Source organism: Phyllopteryx taeniolatus, chromosome 5 (genome assembly GCF_024500385.1).
Source record: "Phyllopteryx taeniolatus isolate TA_2022b chromosome 5, UOR_Ptae_1.2, whole genome shotgun sequence".
Taxonomy (NCBI): domain Eukaryota; kingdom Metazoa; phylum Chordata; class Actinopteri; order Syngnathiformes; family Syngnathidae; genus Phyllopteryx; species Phyllopteryx taeniolatus.
In genome coordinates this window covers 28,805,962-28,828,632 of record NC_084506.1, presented here as the reverse complement: position 1 = coordinate 28,828,632, position 22,671 = coordinate 28,805,962, and the positions used below count along the sequence as shown (strand labels likewise).

Here is a 22,671-nt window from a genome sequence, read left to right as displayed (position 1 = left end):
TTTAGAAAAATATGTACTTTTGCACTTATAAACTAATCCTTTATTTTTCATGTTAATTACAACCTCATAGCTTTTGTTTTAGTGCGAGGATGATAAAGTTGACCATGTTTCAGATACTTCTTAGAGCCATCAGGTTGTATAAATGAACTGTCTCCTTGTATGCAAGTTTTTATTAAATTGCATCTCTCATTATTCTCAACGTGCTTGTCCTGTCTCTTGTCTACTAAAGGGGTAACATTTTCACTTGACAGCAGGTATGATGCCACACTACTGATGTAGATCTCCGACTGTCGTAGGTAAAAGCCAGATAGGGACTCACTGTACTACTAAGTGGTACTGAGGTGAACAGAAATGAACCACACCTCTTGGCTATCATAACACGGCACTACTTCAAATTAAACACTGTCTTGTTCAGCTTAGAAATGGCTGTACGTGTGTTTTTTTTTTAAGCTATTGAAAATCAACATTCAGACATCAGGAACAATTGTATTTCAAATTCTCCAGCAAAAAAAAATACCATAAAAAGCTCTGACTGTATAAGATCATTTGTCCCTCGAATGGCTAGATAAAAAGAGGACTTTCTTCTGTTGTAGCAAGCAGGGCAGGCAAGCAGGTTGGGGTCAAACGAGTGAAGCTGTATAGCCACAGTCAAGTGACTCAATTACCACGTTTGCTCTTTGTGTTGACCCCTCAATTAGTGTGGAACTGTAACAATCTGCCCAACAAATACAGTCATTCATCACCAACTGCCCAAACCACCGAGCTCGCTTCACTGAGCCACCTCACACAGGAGAGGGCAGGCAGAGGTCAAATTAAAGTCTGGCCTTTGTAACTACCTTCCTTAATATCTGCTGTTGAACAGGATAAGCTCGGATAGGTCCGGAGTCATTATACATGAATTGCAACAAGCCACACAACATGAGGGTTTCAGAGGCTGCAAAAAAAAACAACATATGTGAGTTCATGAATCAAGGAACAGAACTCGCTGTCAGAGGTTGGGGATCCAATACCACACACCGTCTGATGGCATTATTAAGGCTCGGATAAGCGCTTGAATTCAGCCGAACACAATTCCCACCATCCTTTTCAAAAGTGACAAGTTTAAAAATGTAAGCAAGGGTGGTGAAGGAGTAACTAAGAGGACGAAGTAAACATTAGAAGATCTAATCAGCTGATGGGTGGCTCTTGTTGCTGCTACAAGCATTAAGTTCAGAAATGTTTTCAGGTCCTTGACTTGTTGTCGTCACGGCCCGGCAGAGTCGAGGCCCTGCCGCCGCTCTCCTGCTGTGGTTTGAGTTGCAGGCGCAATAAAAAGCGAAGCGGTGATGATTTAATTATGACACTGGTCCATTCAGTCCCAGAGGTTAGGTTTCCAGTTAAGGGTGAACTGATATGAGCGAAGTTCAGTTTACCTTTACTGAAGTGCAGGTTGGAGTCCAAGCGTCTAACATTTAATCTCCCGGGAAGGGCAGCCAAAGGGTGCGGGGTCTCCGAGAGGAACGTCCTGTCCCGGCATCCTACGCTCTGACGTCAGGTCTAGTTTATTTATGATGGATCGTCTAACGATGTCTAGCTCGCTACCTGCACTTGTTCATCTCTTGCTCATCACACTGAGCAATGCTCCTCATTCTTAGGGATACTTGGATGCTAGAACGTGAATAATTGTAACTTTAAATCTTTTTTTTTTTTTCCATACAAACTGACAACAGGGTACTCGCTTCACTTAAATTCAACTGTTCATTTTTTACACTAAGTGCGCTCACATAATTAAAGCAACAGAGAAATATCCATCTCCAATAAATATAATATTAGTCATTTAGTTGTGATTACACTCATGTTTGTGTAAAGTCATTCTGTTTTGCTTTGAAGTGCAGCGGTGGAAAATTACACTGCATCATACCGAGAGATGTTTATGCTATTTTGTTTACTTATAGAGGCAAACATGTGATATTCCTCTTATAAGGTAGTATAGTTAGATGGGACTGCAAGAAAAATCATAAACTGAAGTTAAATCTAATCAAGACTGAGAATTATTCTTATAAATGAATCTTTGTCATGGCAAACATTTTGATACAGGTCTTGGAATGGATCTCATTAGATTGTGCAGGTGTATCTAATATTGGGCCGTCAGTGTATTTCTTTTATCAAAGGTGCAGGCTACAGAGCGCTCCCTGGGCTTTTTTTTTTTTTAAACAGTGTTTTAATTAAAAAGACAAGATGGGTGAATGAAAAGCAAGTTGTATTTAGGTGTATTAAAACATCTCCCCTTCTCCTCTGCACGTGATCCTTCTTGACCTATATAAAGCCCAGGAAACCACCTGGCAGAATTATTTTTTCTGGGAAAGCAATCTAAAATAATATCCCCCGGCCATGACCTGGTGCACAAAATAAAAACAAAACAAAAAAACGGGCGAAGTGGTCGGCCTGGCAATGTTTTTTTGTCCAGGAGACACTGCATGTACATGAGGCATAGCATAAAACAAATTATAGGGCGCACAAACGCTCAGCCTCCTTTCCCTGAGCACTATGTCGCACACAGAGACTACAGCCCACACGTCTCACTCACACTAAATAATATTGCTGGTGTTACTAATCAATTCTACTGGATTACTTAAAAGTGGAGGACAAAATCTAACAAATCAGGAAAGCTCTTCTACAACAACGCCATAAAGGCAGAGAGCAGCAGAGCGCTATAGATTTTCTGGGGTGCTCAATTGTGTGAGAAGTTGTTGGGCTTGCATTATTGACTTTCTCAGTATGGTGGAACTGTGGTAGTTAGGTGCCTTTCCTCAACTCTAATTATGGTGTCATAAACAGCAGAGGCCATTAATGAAACCCACTCATGGCTTTACAGCCACAGATAGGATTTGCAGGGCCAAGCAAGGGGGGCTGAAAGATGCGTTGGGCCGTCATGGTATCAATCACAGCAAACTACTCCTCTGTTGAGTAATGAGCATGAGAGCTGGTCAATAAGTCAGCCAAAGAGCCGTCTGACTGTAATAGAGACACAGCGGATGATGGGAGACGGCGGTATTTGACCTGCGACAGCCTGTCACGTTCACAGCGCAGGGGTCGTGCATCACGGAGGAGAAAAACTCAGTGCCGTGGTGTGCGTGAGCAAAGATCCATATCATACAACAATGGTACATGTCATTTTTGGCCCATGACAAGGAAAGGTCTGCTGATCTCTTTGCTGCTGCAATAAGTTTGACATGCATGGACATTTATCTGAGCTTAACATCATTTTTATAAGGGAATAAATATGAATATCAACTAACTGAGAAAGGAAAGGTCAAGTTTTGTGATGAAACGAAGCGCCCGATCAGCAATGCGGGTCACCACAAGTTCAGTTGCTTGAAGCGAGGTCTGAGATCAATACAACATTTGCTATACAATAAAAATGACACATCAGAGAGAAAAATGGTTGGATACTTTAACGAAACATATTAGGTTGGTTAGAATGTTTCACTTGATTTTGATAAAAGCTGTCAAAACAAATGGAACAAAGTGATACAGTGTGACCTTACGGTAGAAGTGCCCAGACCCAACAACTTCAAGTGCAACATAAGCATGTAAGGTGCTGGTAAATTTTGTGTTATTTGCACAATTTCAGTAATGATTGATAACATTCGGGACATTCCAATGCTACCAAAACAGTCGATTAACTAGTTAAAGTGGTGCCTTGACGTACGAGTTTGATTTGTTGTGTGACAAGGCTCGTAACTTAAAACACTCATGTCTCAAATCGGCTTTCCCCACCGAAATACGGAACGGAAGTGCCATTATTTGTGTGCCGTCTGGTTTGCATGCCATGGCCACCGAGTAAAAACAAACAAAGAAGAGTTTCACAACTAAATGACTCACTCAGCTGTCGTAATATTAGTTGCTTTTTTTTGGTTTTGTTTTGTTATTTGTTTTTTGCAGAGGATAATCTATACATGCCTGACAGTATCATATTGTCCGGCTACGTGTGTTGGTGCACCACTTGCTGCTTGTTGTGAACTGAGTTGAGTTCTCTGCCACGTTCGTATTTCACATTTTTGCTTGCAAATCAAAGCAAAAACAGGCCGAGCAACAGCTCGTATCTTGAAAAACTCATAAGTTGATTCATAAGCCAAGGTATCCCTGTATAAGTTTGATACAGTAACTAAATATATGGTGGTCATGACGGCAAAAATTGTCCCACCCCAATCAGTCTTGAAGGGTGTACAATTTGTTTTACTGTGTACCAGTTTTGTGAAGATAAGCACTCAACTTAAGCTTTACCGAGCAAGAAATATCCGAGAAGATATCGTAGGATGACGATATATACTGTAGGACCAGAAATTTGAGCCATTGTTTTAAGAGCTGTCAAATTTGGAGGTAGGCTAGTGTCTCAGAATGGATTTTGCTCAACCTCTGAGGTTCCACTGTATCAACACAGTGACACAGATTCTCATTGGCTTCATCCACCTACTGTATATACAGTATGAGACTATGAGAGCATAGACTACGTTATGTAATTTTTGAGTTCATGCATTATTTGCCACTGTGAAATAGAGTTCATTTATCTTAGTAATGCTCAATGTTGTTGGCATAATTACAGATAGACGCACGTGAGTGGTAGCATCATGGCTGTAATCAAAAAGTGTGGGATCCCAACCGCACTGATCTCTGAACTTGAGTGTCTGCAGAAAACTGTGTATTTTCTCTTTAAAGCTCTGCAGCTTTGTTTTCTGAATTTCGCAGATCAACACCACAGTGTATTCCTTGATATACTCTTGTAAACAGTACCTCTCCTCTAATGGTGTGACATGTAGCAAGTCGACATGCATTTATTGTACGATGACCGCGGCGAAGCCATCTTGACTTTGTAGAGTAAGAGGCAATAAAATGTAATTACAACATGTTTGACTATTAGCTTCAAGACGGAATCTCAAGTAGACCAAGCACTTTCTGGCTGCCTGTAAAAAGCGTATAAGGCGGGAGGGGAGCGGCGGAGTCACGGTTGAAAAGCTAAGATGCTGATGGTCCTCCACGGGCCGCGCCACAAGCTGTACAGCTAAACTAGACAAATCTATTTCAGACACATTAGATAAATATTTATCCACCATAAACTGTATCAATAAGTCCCCTGGGCAGGGGAAGCTATTCCGCAGCGTGTCAATAACAGATTCCACCAGCAGATAATCATTTTTCTCTCAATGGCAGGCCTTGATATGACATCGATACATGCTGTCAGAGTTCATTTTGGTTGGAGCCACAGGAGAAGCATCTCACTGAGGGGTTATGACACCCTTCTATTCAGCTCCATTGATCATGAAGCAGCGGTGTCAGTGGGGGGAGAGAAGCGGGCTGTCACGTCTTATGTCGGCTGCCGCATTAAACTAGCGGGAGACTTCAGGCCGTGTTGAAGGTCTGCCGCTCCATTTGACCGCAGTGTTACAGGGGACACAGGGGAGTCAGGTCTTTTAATTGTCTCATTGAGACTTGACTGCATACAAGGAGGGGGAGGGCACACGGGCCCGAAATGGCAATTGCACAGCACCACTGCTCTGATACAACGAACATACACCATCAGTCAGGATAAAGATCTCACCCTCGGCGCTATGAAAGGGGGAAGTGAGCAGCACTCGAGAAAAATCAATACGGAACCGCTCATTTTGGAGGGACATGTGTGTCACAGTCAATAGGAGTTAATAGGCTGGCTTGTTCAGTGAAGACAGGCAGCTTGGGAGAGAGGCCCACTCTGACAGCTTAATACATACTGAATGGCAAGCTGCTTTCCCAGAACACTCACCGCGGACACATCAAGTCTGGAATGGGAGCTGATGGGCGCAGGCAAAAGTTAATTATAGAATAGAGCTGAAGGTCTTACACACAGAACTACAGAATCACCCATCCAGTAAGCAGAGCAGACACGTTTGTACCACAGCTACGCTTAGGTGTCTCTCTCACACACACACACACACACACACACGCACACGCACACCCCATTCCCCATTTATTATGAGCATTAATTGATTTAGATATTTCACGCATCTATTGTCATTTAATGTAGCGGTCATTAGAGTGATTTGTTCTTATTTAAAAAATAATATGAATAAAACAAATATTGGACATTTTTAAATCTTATGGGTGTTTTTCAACTTTTCACATTATTGGTAATTGGATCTGTATTCATGTGTATGGATGATTAACATTTTGTGTCCTTGTTTTTTCAGTTTACTGGCAGAGAAATTAGGAGCGAAGCCTAAATACTTTAATACACTTAAATATAATAGACCTGGGCGGCACGGCAACCGACTGGTTAGAGCGTCTGCCTCATAGTTCTGAGGAGCGGGGTTCAATCCCCGGCCCCGCCTGTGTGGAGTTTGCATGTTCTCCCCGTGCCTGCGTGGGTTTTCTCCGGGCACTCCGGTTTCCTCCCACATCCCAAAAAGCTAGGTTAATTGAAGACTCTGAATCGCCCGTAGGTGTGAATGTGAGTGCGAATGGTTGTTTGTTTGTATGTGCCCTGCCATTGGCTGGCAACCAGTTCAGGGTGTACCCCGCCTCCTGCCCGATGATAGCTGGGATCGGCTCCAGCACTCCCGCGACCCTTGTGAGGATAAGCGGCTCAGAAAATGGATGGATTGATAATAGACCTGCTTACCTGAAAACACCACTTGTCTCTTCACTCTAAGTAATCAGCCACAAGGCTCATCATCACAGGTTAATTGGCTCAGAGCATGGGTGGGGAACCTTGTGCCAAAAAACAAGGAGAAAGATATTTTACATATTTTATCTCCAGTTGAGCAAGATCCAGATCTGCCAAACTGGCTAATAATAACTTAATTAATTGAGGTCTACAGGTCACACTGTTTGGTTCCATAAAGAAGGATTCTCATTTTAATTAGTACCCATTAAGACTTCATTTGGATGAATGTTATGTCTTCATTTTTTTATCAGCAAGTTAGTAATTAACTACAATAACATTACAAAGGAAAGTTCCTGTGTATTTCACAGAAAGGAGCTTCAGTCTATTAACAGGAGTTATAACAGAAATGTGCTCACACCCTGTTGAATTATTCTAGCGAGAACTTACATTGGATGGACACTTTGGGATGTGAAATCAGAATGTATTGAATAGACTTATTGTTAACAATTTTTAAGAAGCAAAAAAGATGGGTGGCTTTCCTACTGTTCTGCAAGGAGAGGAAGAAAAAAGGGTGGCTTGGCTCCAATTGACATTTCAATAAGTGGAACAGAGCGTTAGCAATTCATTCCCAACTTTTCTGAAACAATTATTGAGATGGTACCTCCAGGCGGTGTATGTTCAGGGTCCCAGGAGTCCTGCTGGCTGAAAGAGTAATTGACTAAATTGTAGCACACACATCGGGGCCATTTACAAATTTGCCAAAAATGAATCGTTTAAAATGAAATGAGGGTGAGTCTCAAATTAGCAAGGAGAATGATTGAGATGTGGCTCTGGGAATTAAGAAACATGATTTAGAGCTCAGCAGAAAGGAGCATCTGTGAATAGTCCAGTGTTACTCACCAAGCTGCTCTGACTCGTATTTAAATATCACCGCCATTTAACGGACGCTCAGAGAGACACGAGGATTCATATTTAAAAAATGTTTTGGGTGCCTCGACAGAAAGGTTGAAAGCTCATTGAATATTAGATAATTGAAAGGATCATCATTCTCTTAAAAGTTTTGACACGTACTCATGCAGTACGAAAAGAAGAATCAATGTTAAATAGATGGATGGTCTTTGAATTTTCCATGAAGGGACAGAGACAGACAGACAGAGTGATATGGCTTGAAATAATCTCAACATACAGATATACAGACAGATGAACAACGATATGGTTTGAAGTCATCTGAACCCTTTCTATGAGCTTTGTACAAGTGAACGGAGAGACATACATACAGGTGGACCGTGGTTATAGTCTGACGACCACAAGAAACATTGTCTATGGGGTTTCTAAGGATGGACAGACAGAGATAGATAGATGCCGTTTGAGAGTTTTCTAAGAAAAAACATAATCCCATGATACAGTTCATGGGCTGCAAAGGCTTTGAGAATGTGGTGTGAGCTACATTTTACAAGGTGTAGTCATTTGTGGAAAGCAACAGAAATGATTGTGAGTGTTACGGGCCTGACAGGCATGATTGATTGTTGTGCAGATACTGTGTTGATTGTTGCCTGTTGTTTCATTCCTGTGGCTCCCAGCAGCCATTGCTCTCATCGCCCCGGTGAAAACCCTCCCAACCACTGATGAGTAATTACTAAGTTCATTAGCCACGCTAGTGGTCCAGAGATGTATTACAATGAAATTTATCATCAACTCTCCTCACTTTTCCCCCCCCACTGTCATCATTTGATCCTCTTCATATAGGATTATCACATAGGAATTGGCGCAAATGTTATCTTAAATATGGAAAATGTCCAACTTTGAAAGGGAGGTCAGTTCCTGTATGATGAATATGACAATAAATCTGATAGCTACATATGATTTCTAATAAAACTGTCAGTCAGTCCTGCAAAGGTACAGGTGTGTAGTAGTCTAAAAAAAAAAAGCTAAACTGAATGAATGGAGATGAAGGACCATGGTTTCAAACAGGGATGCACATATCGGTGCCGATATTGTCTATACTCGTACTCGAAAAATGCTCTGATTTTATGACACTGATAGCACTTTACAGTACCAGGGCAGGTAGGAGCCATGTCAGCTGTGTGGAAGGTAAACAAACACAGATACGTAACAACACTTTCTTCGCAAATTAAGCTCTGCAAAATGGATGATGAACTTCACTCGAGCGGCGATGGAGGCAGCCGCTCGAGTGGAATTCGGATAAAACGGCATTATCAAGTATTGCTTACTTGATATCGGCCAGCACTCAAATGTAAGTACTTCTACTAATACTCAGTCTGGATAAGAAGTGGTATTACAGCATCCAAGCTTCACCACAACTTTGCCCCTCCTAAGACTAGATGCTAAAAAGGATTAAAAGTAGTAAAATCACATTCTTACTTCAAATTATCGCTTCATTATTATTACAGTATTTATTATTTATTATTTGGTCTACAGAAGCACAAGCAATCACAATCTCACGGCAATGTCCGAGTCATTTTTCTTTAATAGGAAAATTGTTATTTATTGATCGGCACTTTGTAAAGCCTTCCAGCAATACTCCGATCACCTTGGCTGTCAAAATCATGGAAATACACTGAGAGCCTTTGTGATTTGATGGCACACAGATTCCCATTACTGGCTCAATTCCAATGTTAATTACCTTCAATGTACCATCATCTCCCTCCAAAGAGTCTTGTTGAGACCACTAGTGTCCCACCAGAGGACAGCGGGGGGTAAGAATGATAGGTGGAGTCGTGCCTTGCCTCCGACTCTCGCAAGAGTCTGGCCATTAGGCAGCTTGATGGGCTTTTCTTTTCCACACCATTTCCCATGGTCAAAATAGCATAAAACAGCATTTTAGGTTCAATAGCAAAGACTTCAACTGAATAATCACAAGGGTGAAACTGTAGTTATAATAGAGGCACCTCTGGGATAACCATACATAACAGGGGTGTCAAAAACACTGTAGGATTTCTGGAGGGCAAAGTGTTTAAAGTGTATGCTGTTGGCTCTTGCTCCAACATCTGCTTTTAATTACTCAATTAGCGCAATCATTTAGCCTCCTTGACATTCATCCAAATGGCAAATCATAGCCGGAAGTTGTTCTGTTTAAACAGAGCGTTAAGAGGAGTCATGAAAAATGCATACACGATAATGTATATGGATACTTAACTAATTGAACCAATTAAAGGGAAGGAACCGGTTGGGGTGAGAGCAGACTGGGTATCGCCCTCTGGCAAGAGGCTGTGACAGCTTTGATCTACAGCCTCCCTGCTACATATTCAAGGATGCAGGCCTGAGGTCATATTTCCACAGACAAAAGGTCTCTTACTTCAGTCATACAACAGTGAGCTAGTCATTTTAAATTTAGGCATATTGAAGGCCATAGAGAGCCCCAGATTAGCTCTTGGTAGTGAATGCTTTCTGAATGAAAAAATACCAAATATCAAACCAGTAATACGACCATTTTTATCCTGTAACCCTTTGTATACTTGAGTAAAGTCAGCGCACACTCAGGTTTAAATGCTGGGCTTAACATGTGCTGATATACTCCCCCGCCACAAAATAAAATAAAGAATGATCGTACCCCTGCGGTGGTGATTTCCTGCATGCTATGGATGCATAAATAAACATGGGCATAAATACACAGAGGACACTGACTTTGACTAGATGGGCAAGGGGGGCAGATGTTATTAAAAGGGCTATTTATCACTGTCACCCCTCTCAGGTTCTATCCCTCTCTGCCCTCCAGCGATGTCACTACAGGCCGCACACCAACAATGTGGCACATCCGAGCAAACCTGCTGCCTCCATCATACACACAGAGACATAAGAATATCAAGCAAAGCTGCGGATAAGCCATGTAAAGATGACATAAATATGCATACTGTGGGAATAATCGCCAACTAGTCTGCCAACAATTCGAAAATAAACTAAAAGCTGGCTTCTTGCACTTTTCGCCAAATACCTGAACACAGCACACTTGTTCATTTTCCGCTCTGTTAGTTTATCGATTGCAACCACAATTATCCACTTTTCTGAAGCACTGCAGTAAGTGAATTCCCCCTTTGTTGGACAATAAGTACAGAAGGTTGGAAAAGTCATACTATTCTTCAGCCTTAGGGGACATTCTACTTCTCCTGCACCCTCATCATCATTAGCAGGCTAGGATAAAAACACCATGCAATTAGTCCACATCTGATGCATCAACTCTGGCTGCCGTTTCCCTCTGAGCCACACCGTCGTTTTTAGTGACGCCAGCTCACGTCGACAAAGATGACATGAAGGTGAGTGATGATTATGGAGCATGTCATTGCTGTCCGATGACGACCTCTTTCCGACAATTATGTGAGGTGTCCTGAATGTGGGCAAAACTGAGCAGCTTAACAAGCAGTGGAAACATGTTTTATTATGTCAAGTTTGGCACGAGTATTTCCAATTACCACCAGAATGTCCTTGAAACACCTACTTCCTTTTCAGACAACACTTAACACCCCAAGTGAAGTTGAAGGAGGGGGAAATGTCAATGAAGATCCCTTTCAATTTTGTTTCACCATTTTTGTGTAAAACAGGCCTCAAATGGCATACCTTTTCTTTACTTTGAGAGATTTAGTTAGGTGACCATGAGTTAGTACTGTATTGAGTGTGATCATTAATTTCTTTGTTAATATGATTTATAAATATATTGGTTCACTCGCCTGAGTTCTGCGCAGGCAGTGTGAGGTTATTTTCCACTAAGTGACTGTGATTGTGAGTGTGAATGCTTGTCTGTGGCTGTATGTACCCTGTGATTGATTGGTGACCAGTCCAGAGTGTTGTTTGCCTTTTGCCCGAAATCAGCTGGGAGCGGAGGTAATAGGCAGTCTAGACAATGCTAGATATAATCATTTAAAATCTATGTATAATACATGATGCGGACTTTGTATCGGTCCGTTGTGGTGAAGAAGGAGCTAAGCCGAAAGGCGAAGCTCTCGATTCACCGATTGATCTACGATCCTTCCCTCACCTATGGTCACGAGCTGTGGGTCGGGACCGAAAGAACAAGATCCCGGATACAAGGGGCCCAACTGAGTTTCCTCCGCAGAGTGTCCGGGCTCTCCCTTAGAGATAGGGTGAGAAGCTCGGTCATCCGGGAGGGGCTCAGAGTAGAGCCGCTGCTCCTCCGCATTGAGAGGAGCCAGATGAGGTGGCTCGGGCATCTGATTAGGATGCCTCCCGGAGGCCTCCCTGGTGATGTGTTCCGGGCACGTCCCACCGGGAGGAGACCCCGGGGACGACCCAGGACACGCTGGAGAGACTATATCTCTCGCCTGGCCTGGAAACGCCTCGGGATCCCCTCGGAAGAGCTGGAGGAAGTGGTTGGGGAGAGAGAAGTCTGGGCTTCCCTGCTGAGGCTGCTGCCCCCGCGACCCGACCTCGAATAAGCGGAGGAAAATGAATGAATGAACATAATACAAGGTCTGGTGATTGGCATCAGCGTTTTAGCTACAGTACATTTAATGTGGAAGACCTAGCGCTTTATTCTGGACATCAAGGGGCCACCTACTGTATAAAGCCGCTTCACACAGCAATCCTCTCACGATTAATGAAGTGCTTACTTAACCAATTTAAGCCCTTAATTCCTATTAATTCAACATAATAGCAACCCTCGCTGCCAGAGTTAACAACGTTCTGGCAGTAACTTGCGAATCTCTGTAGGGCCGAAAGAGTCAACCCAGCAAATTCAATATTCCTTGACAAATATGTAACAGTATGTATATCACTGTTAAAATGCATAACCCCCGTGTAAGACCCCTATCAAGTGTGCTTTACACCTGTATTACATTTCTCCCTCAATCAGCAGCTTTTCTGAGACAGCCGCCTCCCACGAGGAGCAGAACCCATTACAAGGGAGCGCAGCTCATTTGCAGAGAGATTGGAGATCATGCTGTATCATGTGAAGCATTTCTGGGAACCAAATTGATTTATTCCATCCCGATGTTTGCATGCAGCATCTGTATCAGTGTGTTAAATGTAAATCCCCAGTCTAGAATTGAGTTTCCAGGGTTGCTGCTTGTAGTGCAAGTAAGAAGCGGAGCTTTTAAATGCCACAAGAGGAAAAAAAATCAAAATACGTGTGTTGTCATCTACGTTAACCACCGCTTCATACTTAGACCTGATATGCAATAACAAACTGCAAGATAACAAATGACATTAATGAACCGAAAATGAACCTTTTTCCCCATACTAAGCTAGTGGCTGTTCTTTGCCAAAACAAAAAGCAAAAGCAAATAAATATATATTCCAGACGACTTCAATTTTTAGTGAGGAAAAACAAATCACGCGGAGCCTGTGGCAAGAGGAGCCTGACTGCATGCTGGTGGGGGGTAAAAGACGGCCTGGGGGGTGGGTTATGCAGGGCGTCTGTTTTTAAATGAGCTGAAACTTTAAATACTGCATAATATATAACAAAAATGGATAGTTCATTTAACTCTGGCGAATAAGTCGTACAAAAACTATTAAAGTTCATTACACTCTTAACGTCAACAGACTAAGCATTAAGTATGACTGAAGCGAACTTAACATAAACAAAAGAAAAACAACTTTGTCTTGAAGGAATAAAAAGGATTTACATATTATGCTTATATGCTTAATCACAACAATAGTGACAATATAATGGACTCTAAATAGAAAGTGTATCTGGAACATAGCTTTAGTACAAGAGATGTATCGGTCTACAAGGTGTCTCGGAGGTTCTGGGATTGGTGTAACAAAAGATATATTTCAAACACAAACTATAAACCAAACTAAGAGTTTTCCATTTCAATGTGGGCCAGACTATCAACCAGCACGTCTACAAAGGGATCCTGTGGCGTTTGCTTCGCTCAGTGGGCGAGAAGAGGCGAGTGTTTGGCAGGATAAGTCGTGGCTGCTTCACCATGACAACACGTCTGCTCACAATGCCTCGGCCGTCCGACATTTCTTGGTCAAGAAGAGCAACGCCGTGCTGGAGCAACTTTCCTACTCACCTGAACTGGCTCTGTGTGATTTTTCCTCCTCATTCCCAAGCTCAAGGGGTCATCAAGGCGGCCCATTTTGAAGATGTGGACTACATCAAAATAGCCGTGATGACATAGCTGAGCAGGATCCGGGAAGAATCTGTCCAAGAGTGTACATGGGGGGGGGGGGGGGCATGGCAGAGAAGGTTGGCAAAGTGCGTTAGACTCCAGGGAGATGACTTCAAAGGGGAAAAATTTGTTTGGATTTGTGAAACCAGTCCTGGAACTCCTCTGACACGCCTTGTATTATACCGCTACCAAGTTTCACATTGACTGGTCACAACATGCACAGGCCAATTTGATCAAACACAGGGGCTTTATCAAAAATTAAACATCTAATATTGTCGCTTATGACTGACACTGTTAATTTAACAGTATGTTTATTATTGTGGTTGCTCTTTACAATGGTGTAAAACTGTTATGTAGCATACTGACAGGCGTGTCTTCTATTGTGTCTTCCTCATGTAGCTACATACGGGAAGCTATACTGTATATTAAAAACAGCTCTCAGTATGATGCATTGCGACCACTGCAAACGACAAAATTAATAATAAAACATTTTTTTATTCCCAATCAAAATAGAACATTATGCTTTTCAAACATTTCTTGTATAGATTGGACTGTGTACCTAATGTTGTGACCGTTGACTAAATAACTTCAATCAATATGTGTACCATATTTATTTATTGCATGCGGAAGGAGGAAGATAAAAACAGAGAATTACAACACCCCTTGTCAACTGTTAAGTGAAGAAATACACCACAATTGATTTCTGCTGGAGTCCTGCCCAATAAAATGGAAAACAACCAAGACTCTAATCAAAAACAATTATGACTGAATGAACCAAATTGCAATGTTTCGCTCTACACAGTCTCCATATGTCTACGTCTAGTCGAGATGTTTGGAGGTGAAATGTAATGAGCTTTATGTTTCAGCCGTGGTATTATGATTTTGAAAGTGCCATTACACTGTAAACGTGACAACGTGTGATGACACCTCTGCATTCACATGTAATTCCGATGTGATCCTTAAAGTGACGCGATTGATGGCTGTGGTACCCCTGCTGTTAATGGAGCAAACGTGGAGACGGTGCCGTCGTCCATCCTGAAGCTTTATAATGATAACCGTGCAAGCGTTAGCTGCGGGGGTTGTTCGCACAATAATTGTTTCTGCCAAATCATACATCTATTTGACAAGATGGGGTGGGGGGTGGGGGTAGTGGTACAACTTCCCTGTTAAATAATTCATTTACGAAGCTAAAACTATTTCAAGTAGATGGCGATGTTTTTTTTTGTTTTCTTTTTTAGACTACAGAACGTAGCTCATTAGACTTTGCAATTAAATTGTTAAACACATCGCCCCAGCACACAATTTCAGCACTTGTTTTGCATTACTTACCCAAATCCTAAACAGTACAAGTACTTAAAGATTTCACCTTGACAAAATGTACTGCCAGCATCTGCACCCAATTAAATTTGGCAAGTGAGGCTTTAATTCTTTGTTCATTAGCACTTGAGTTGAGTGTGTTGGGTAATTCAGCCACTTCATAACAGCGTTAGACTAGCGCGGCTATTAAAAGGCATCCATCTTTTGGCAAATGTAGACAAATATACTTCATTTGCGGTGCTGTGCTGATGGGGAGGAAGTCTAAGCTGCGTCACGCTCACACCGCCACCCACCTCCGTTCTACTTGAGAATGATTCAAAAGTAAACAAATACTGCTCACTCACATGCACCGCAGTTTGGATTTCAGCGACCCAAATCGTCCTGTAAGAGCTCACAAAGCCGCAGTCAGCTGCGACCCCACACGTTAGCGTCCGGCCATACGGTCGTATCAATGCGGCTAAGGGGTCAAAGGGTCAATGAGTAATTAAGACATGCTTGCCTGAGCATTCCCCATGCACACTTTGAGTCCTGATGAAAGGTTGCAAATGAAAGGAGGGGCGATTTCAGTGCAGCTTGACACCATGGATCACATTTCAGTAAATGTTCCTTGTTCAAGGCAATTAGAATGATTAAGCTAGTGTGGTGTCATCGCACTGTTTAGGGGGATTTTGCATATGAATGATGCATGAGATTTTGACATTTGATGAGCAAAACGAAAGCTGCCAGGGTAACAGGCTAAGCTAAAGTGTAGGAAAATACATTCAAGAGATGCAAAAGTTATTTTATGGTGGAACCTCTAAGGTTAAACCCAAGCCACTCCGGGAAGCTGTTTAAAATGAAAGATAATTAGTTCTTGTGTCAAACTGTGACCAGCATGTAATCATTATTAACTGTACAGGTGTTAAATACCATTTTAACTACAATATATGCAAATGTAATAATAAAACATTGAAAAACGAGACTTACCACAAACGTGCCTCATTTGTCTTTTTTTTTTTTTTTTTTAATTAAACATTAACTGTAACACAAGTGTACACATAACCACTAAAACGTAAACATAATAAGTGATGATAAGTAAGTAAATAAGCAACGAGACATAAAGCAACTAGCCAGCCAACAGCAACTAGTGTTAGCAGATAAAAATGAGCAGTCTTCTATCTCATCCACTTGCTCACGCTTGGCTATCCATTCATCCCTTTTCTATAGTGTTTATCTTCATTAAGGTGGCGAGTGAGCTGGAGCCTATGCCAGCTGACTTTGGGCGGGAGGCGGGGTCCACTCTGGACTGGTCATCAGTCAATCGCAGGCCACAAATAGACAAATGACAATTCAGACGCACATTCACACCTGTGTGTGTCCTCCATGAACCTAACAAGCCTGTTTTTAGAGTGCACGAGGAAACCAGAATACCCAGAGAAAACCCACACAAGCACGGAAAGACCATGCAGAACCCCACATAGGAAGCGCAAACCCCCAACCTCATTTGAGGCAGATGTGCAAACCACTATTCCAACGTGCCACTCAGAATTATTTATCCATCAATTTGTTGTGTATAGCTAAAATAATATGATGAGGCGATTATACAATTAAAGGTGGTTTCATAGTTGTAACATCTGGAAAAAAGGCTGGAGCCAAGATTGGAACCCCAAACCTCAGAACTGTGATGTCTCGGTCCTGCTCTTCACTGCTGGTGCTTGTTCCTGGATCAACATCATCATCTTCAGATGACATTAGGTAGTTTACAGTGTATACTTTCCTTTTCATGTTGTTCTTTCGCAATTACGCTCTTCGTTGAAGTGCCGGTCCATCTTTTGGAATGTATCCAACCCCGCCCCTCCTCTCCCTCACAAAAATCCATAGAAAAAGCAAAAAAGCAAAACACATGCTCCAAGTTCCTCTTTCGCTGTTCACTGAAGTGGTCCAGTGGTCTTCCAATATTTGAAGTAGTGCCTGGTATCCTCCATCTTTTTGTAAGACATTTTTGAGGCATGCTGGTGCCGTGAACAAGTGGTTAGCACGTCTGCCTCACAGCTCTGAGGTTGGGGGTTCAAATCTTGGCTAAGGCCTTCTTATGCGAAGTTTGCATGTTCTCCCCATGCTTGCGTGGGTTTTCTTTGGGTACCCGTTTCCTTCCACATTTCAAAAACATACATGTGAGGCTCATTAAAGATTCCAAATTGTCCTTAGGTGTGAATATGAGTATGAATGGTTGTTTGTCTGCGTCCTGTGATTGGCTGGCAACCAGTCCAAGGTGTATCGTGCCTCTCACCCAAAATCAGCTTGGCTGGGCTCCAGCTCACCCACAACCCTCGTGAGGACAAGCGATAAAGATGGATTTTTTAAAAACATTTTTCTCCAAAAGGTTTATGGTTTTTAAATCATATGACCTTTAAGTTTAGTTTGAAGGTTGACTCTTTTATCATTCATCGGTCAGAGCTCAAAATGTTTGTTCAGTCTGAAAGATGGGCTCATAAAAGAGGTCCTCAGTTTACAGCTGTCCCAACATATGCGTTTTCGAGGTTACAAGAAGAAGTTTGCGCAGCTGGGTAAGAATACGTTATCATGTGGCACAAGTAGGCCCACTCATTTCCTGCCATACTTACGGTTTTTCATTTGATTGTTTTACATTTATATTCAAAATTCAACACTTTTTAACATTTAAAGCAATGACCCCAGTTAAGTGTCCTTGCCTCAGACAAGCAAGTATCACCCTCAAAGAACCGTCAGCTATTTTGTAGCCTTCCAGTGCGAAGAAAGGGTGAAAAGGGGACATTGATTAACATGTACGACAAGAAATCATTCCTTCTTCCTCACAGTGGCTGAAAATGAAGAGGCCAAAGCCAGAACATTGAGGTCGCTGATAAATGCTACAGTATTAGGATATGCAGAGGGGTGAGGAAATCAATATGGCAGTTTGTCACGGTCCCTCTTCCAAGGAGCAGGACTGTGCAGCAGAAGGTAAGCAGCTGCCCTGTCAGCAAAGCACAGTGCCAGAAATCAAAGGCTCAGGGAGGCCGGAAGGAAGACAAGCACGTGTCTTCGTACACAGGCTGCACTTTGGTGATTAAAACCTATTTTATCAGACCTGTCTTGACACAGTAGCACTATTGACTAGCTGCTGTATGGAGGGTAATCACCAATTTACCTTCAAATAAATGAACCGGGGTTATTTATATTCTTGTATTGGCCACGCAAAATGGAGTAAGTGGTTACAACTGTGTGTTATTAAAGACGCCACATGCTGTCGCTCAATTCTGGAGGTGATTCAACGAAGGGTTGTTCCATCAATGCGGATGACGGGCTAGACTGTAATGTCAGTGTGCGTGTTACAGGCTACCTGCGGACGTTACAGTAGTCAAATTTCTTTTTAGGCCCGTTTATGAGGCCAGTTTGACCCCAAAAATGCATAAAATGACTCGCCTTGCCCTCTTTCATACATACACGTTCCACACATTCTGATCTGCATTATGCTACAACTTAAAACAAATTACTCAAATTATTTGAACAGACGATAAGGCAATTTATTGTCTTAGGTCTTTTGAAGACCTTTGAATTATAAATCTAAGGATTAATGAAATCCAACTCTTCAAAGACTTATTAAAGACCCTGAAAATCAAGTCAGGTTTGTTTCTAAATACGATACACGTTTGAAGAATTGCTGAAAAATCTGCAAAGACTGAGAACTATGTAGTACTCAGTTGTGGAGCTATAGTGTTAAAACTTGTTTTTCACCATTTGAGTTTGAGCCCCTTCGTTTGCATCAGCAGGTATCTGATTAATTACAGCGGTTAGCTAGCAGTTAGCTACCTAGCTATGCCTACACCCCGAAAATGCATCTTGCCTTCAGATAGTCTGCTGGCAAGGCCGCTTTAGAGCGCCTCATTGTCAAATCTGAGTGTGTCCCGGAGAGAAAAGGTGAACGAGGGTGGAATTTGTTCTTATTTGTTTCAAAGTGCCACTTGCCATCCAGCGTGTGGCAGCTTTAGACCCGGTGTGATATAATTTAACCACGCAGAGCCTTTAAGTGGATATACTTTCGCGTCTCAAACATGTAATGTGTCAGGTCAAAGTATACATATTTTAGTGACAGTTGAGCAGGGCCCAGTTTCGGCGCATTCAGCATAGGCACGGCCACGGCGTTTGAGAGCCGAGAGAATGGCTTGATTTTTCAAAATTTTGAAGCCTAATTTTATATCCTTTTTTTTTTTTTTTTAAATCAAATTTGGCAGGGTTGTTAACAAAACTTCTCCGGTGTGTCAAATTTAGAAGACATTTATTTTCACTTTACAAGAACTTTCAAGATCTGTGGCCACCTTTTATTAATAATGCATTTGTGCAACGTTGTGTGTTAAAAGTTAAAGCATAACATCACTACAACCAAACTTGTACAGTATTTCTAATCCATTTTTAATGTTAAGCATGCTCTCAAAATAAACAGTGTTGTGTGTCAGCATAACAACATGCATACGACTCCTCTGTTGCAACTTGAAATCTTTAATAATTCAACAGAAAAGGAACACTTGAGACAGAGAAAGACACTCCTGTCAATATGCCCACTGGAGCTTCTCCATAGTAAATGTAAATAACACACAACCTATTGTTTTGCATTTTTTGGCTCAATATTGAGCACCTTCCTCTTCCTTGTAGGCAAAATAGACTTTTACAGGACCAACGCTTGTCTGGACCGTTTCTGCAGCACCCACAACCATCCAACAACCGATTCCGTAGGCCAAACAGGGAATACCTGCAACACACCCATCTTATCACTGTATTGTTTGAGAAGAGGCATTTATTGGTCAAATACTGTATACTGACCTAGATTGATAACTTTGAGCATGGTAAAAAACCTGTCCTCGAAGTCCAGGTTCTGTGGAGGTGCTTTGGTGCAGTGGTACTTTATGAAGGGGAAGCAGCCTGTTCTGAGTATGTGGTAGTTGGATCCCCGAACGCTCCAGTTGAAGTTGGACAGCCCAAACTGGTCATTATGGACGGCAGAGTAGCGGACGCAGAAAGAGGTCCACGGTGGAAGCTTTCGCTGCACGAGGTGACAGGTGAGCACCTCCGAGGCGGCCGGACGAGTCACCGATTTGCCCAAAGTGCTCGGAAACAGCGCGAGTTTTACCAAGACGTGGTGTACTTTTCTCAAAAGCTCCCTCATAACGTGTACTTATGTGGTACTTCGAATGTTACGATTGCATGATGAACTTCAAAATGAAGTACAGTACCGTACTCACGTTCCAAATGAGCTACTGACTCTTTAACAAATAATAATAATTAAAAAAAACTTAAGTTACTCGGTTGGCTATAGTTAGCAAACACGATCCTTCTGCTGTGATCAGGACACGCGCTACTTGAAACAGAATTACACGTACAAATGCAGATGCTTTACATACATGTACTGTGTATTTTTTTTTTTTTTTTGTCCATCAAATACAACAAACATGAGAAAGGACAGCTGACCTGAGGAGCATTTGCTGCTTACATGGCGGCGAATGGGTGCTCAAGATAAAGTCGTCCGGGTGGAAACAAATGTAGCGGAAAAAAAATCAAAATAATAATGAAACATTGTGCATCTAAAAAAAATAATATCGTGGATAACTAATCTAATGTAGTGTAATTTATTATATTAGGTCACTTCCAAAAGTGAAATCCATATATTGTATAGATTTACTAAACACAAAAAAAGGGAAATAGTTCATAGTATCTGCAATATATATATATATCCATCCATCCATCCATTTTCTGAGCTGCTTCCCCTCACTAGGGTCGCGGGCGTGCTGGAGCCTATCCCAGCTGTCATCGGGCAGGAGGCGGGGTACACCCTGAACTGTTTGCCAGCCAATAGCAGGGCACATAGAAACAAACAACCATTCGCACTCACAGTCATGCCTACGGGCAATTTAGAGTCTCCAATTAATCCATGTTTTTGGGATGTGGGAGGAAACCGGAGTGCCCGGAGAAAACCCACACAGGCACGGGGAGAACAAGCAAACTCCACACAGGCGGGGCCGGGGATTGAACCCGGGTCCTCAGAACTGTGAGGCTGACGCTCCAACCATATATATATGTATATATATATAGTGCGCAATCCCACTGCCACTGTCGTAAAAACACCTTTGCAATAAGTAAATGCTAACACATCAACTCCTTCAAAGGGCAAAAGAAGTGGGAATTAATCACAATAAACTCTTGTTCATATATATACAGTTTAAATTTTAGGAAAAGTAATTCCCACTGCTTGCTTCTCAGGATGTGCAACTTGCATGATGTAGATGAAGAGGGATCGTTAAGCCATTAGCAAACTATCTTAAAATTGGTTTCTCCTTGCATTTTAGAGGATGATATTCCTGATGAATGACAGATGACAAATTGCGGGCAAAGGTCATAAGGGCTCCCTGGAGATCCTCTGAGACAGTTCTATTAACGACGGTCAAAACAAAAAAGGTTTACTAATGATTCCCACGTTGCAAGCTAACAAACATTCATCATCTTCATTTGAGGATTGTGGTTAAATGAAAATTTCGGTGCACATCATTTCCTGTGATGAAGGGGAATGAGAATAGTTGACTGTAGCAAAACTGTAAAGCATACAAACAGAAGACATACTGTATACTGTATATCCCTGGCATCGGGTGGAATCCTCATATCTCCAAAACCATTAGTTTTCACGAAAACCCAAAAAACAGCAAATTTGTTGAACCATTAACATTGCATTATCAAAGAGAGCAAGCCATTTTCAACACTTGAGATTAGTTTATAATTTGTAAAAATAACACATACACGGGGACTGACCAATAGTATAGATTAGTGAAAAACTATTAAATTTACCAAATTTGGACATAGGAGGTTTTGGCCCAACACCAGCGATATGTGAATGGGTATAACTACCATATGGAACATACGACAAGTCCTAATCCACCAAAAAAATATACTGATACTTTATGACTTGTTTTTAATTTTATCAATTTTAATAGACACTAGACATAAAACATCCAGAACCCGTTCACCTGTGGTTGTAAAAATAATATGTCATTATTTCACGCTGGTGTGGGTGGCATGTTCACCTTTGTAAAATGTGTTCAATCTTGTGCTGTGATCCTTGCACATTTAGAGCAACAAAGGAGGAAACAACATGGGGAAATTGGAGTGAAACAAGTGACTACCAATAACTGCATAAATATGCATGGTTGAAGATGACACCAATGTATACTACTGGGCATTGTCCAAGTGGTTATTTATGATACTTTATTTGTACCACATAACAATCAGGTTCCAATAATTATCTCAAACTATTAACTTTTGAATAACAGTGAATTGATGAGGGAAAAAAGTATAACTGAAAAAAATGACCCGTGTTGAGATCTCAACACCCAAAATCTTGATGTTAAAAATGTTTTAGTGCTGTGCTAAAAAAAAAATGCTTTGCAGATCAGTCCTATGTATTGCCCCAAACTGCTATAAGAACACCACTGTAAAAAAAAAGGAGCTAAAGAAAAGCAGTTATTTTTAAGAAATCTCCCAAATACACAGCCTAACTGTGTGGGGTTCAGGTGTGTCTCATCCATTGTATGGTGTGTTAAGTGGTAAAATAGTGACATCGTTGGTGGTTGTACCCTGCAATTATGTCCTCAGGGTCACTGCTGA

At 41.7% G+C, this 22,671-nt stretch overlaps 1 protein-coding gene across 1 annotated transcript; it reads right to left on the bottom strand.

Annotated features, from left to right (window-relative positions):
- Positions 1-19,410: 19,410 nt before the first annotated feature.
- On the bottom strand, positions 19,411-20,481 carry c5h15orf61 (chromosome 5 C15orf61 homolog). The gene is made up of 2 exons (XM_061772961.1): positions 19,843-20,481; positions 19,411-19,771 (listed from the first exon to the last, which is right to left on the bottom strand). The coding sequence occupies exons 1-2, from the start codon at positions 20,183-20,185 to the stop codon at positions 19,644-19,646; spliced, it is 471 nt and encodes a 156-aa protein (XP_061628945.1). The 5' UTR covers positions 20,186-20,481; the 3' UTR covers positions 19,411-19,643.
- Between the last annotated feature and the right edge of the window lie 2,190 nt (positions 20,482-22,671).

Bases quoted from the DNA above. Each gene is read 5' to 3' on its own strand.
- c5h15orf61 (XM_061772961.1), bottom strand. From the start codon at position 20,185: ATGAGGGAGCTTTTGAGAAAAGTACACCACGTCTTGGTAAAACTCGCG. The intron at 19,772-19,842 runs GTCAGTATACAG...GGTGTGTTGCAG, and splicing joins GCTCAAAGTTATCAATCTAG to GTATTCCCTGTTTGGCCTAC.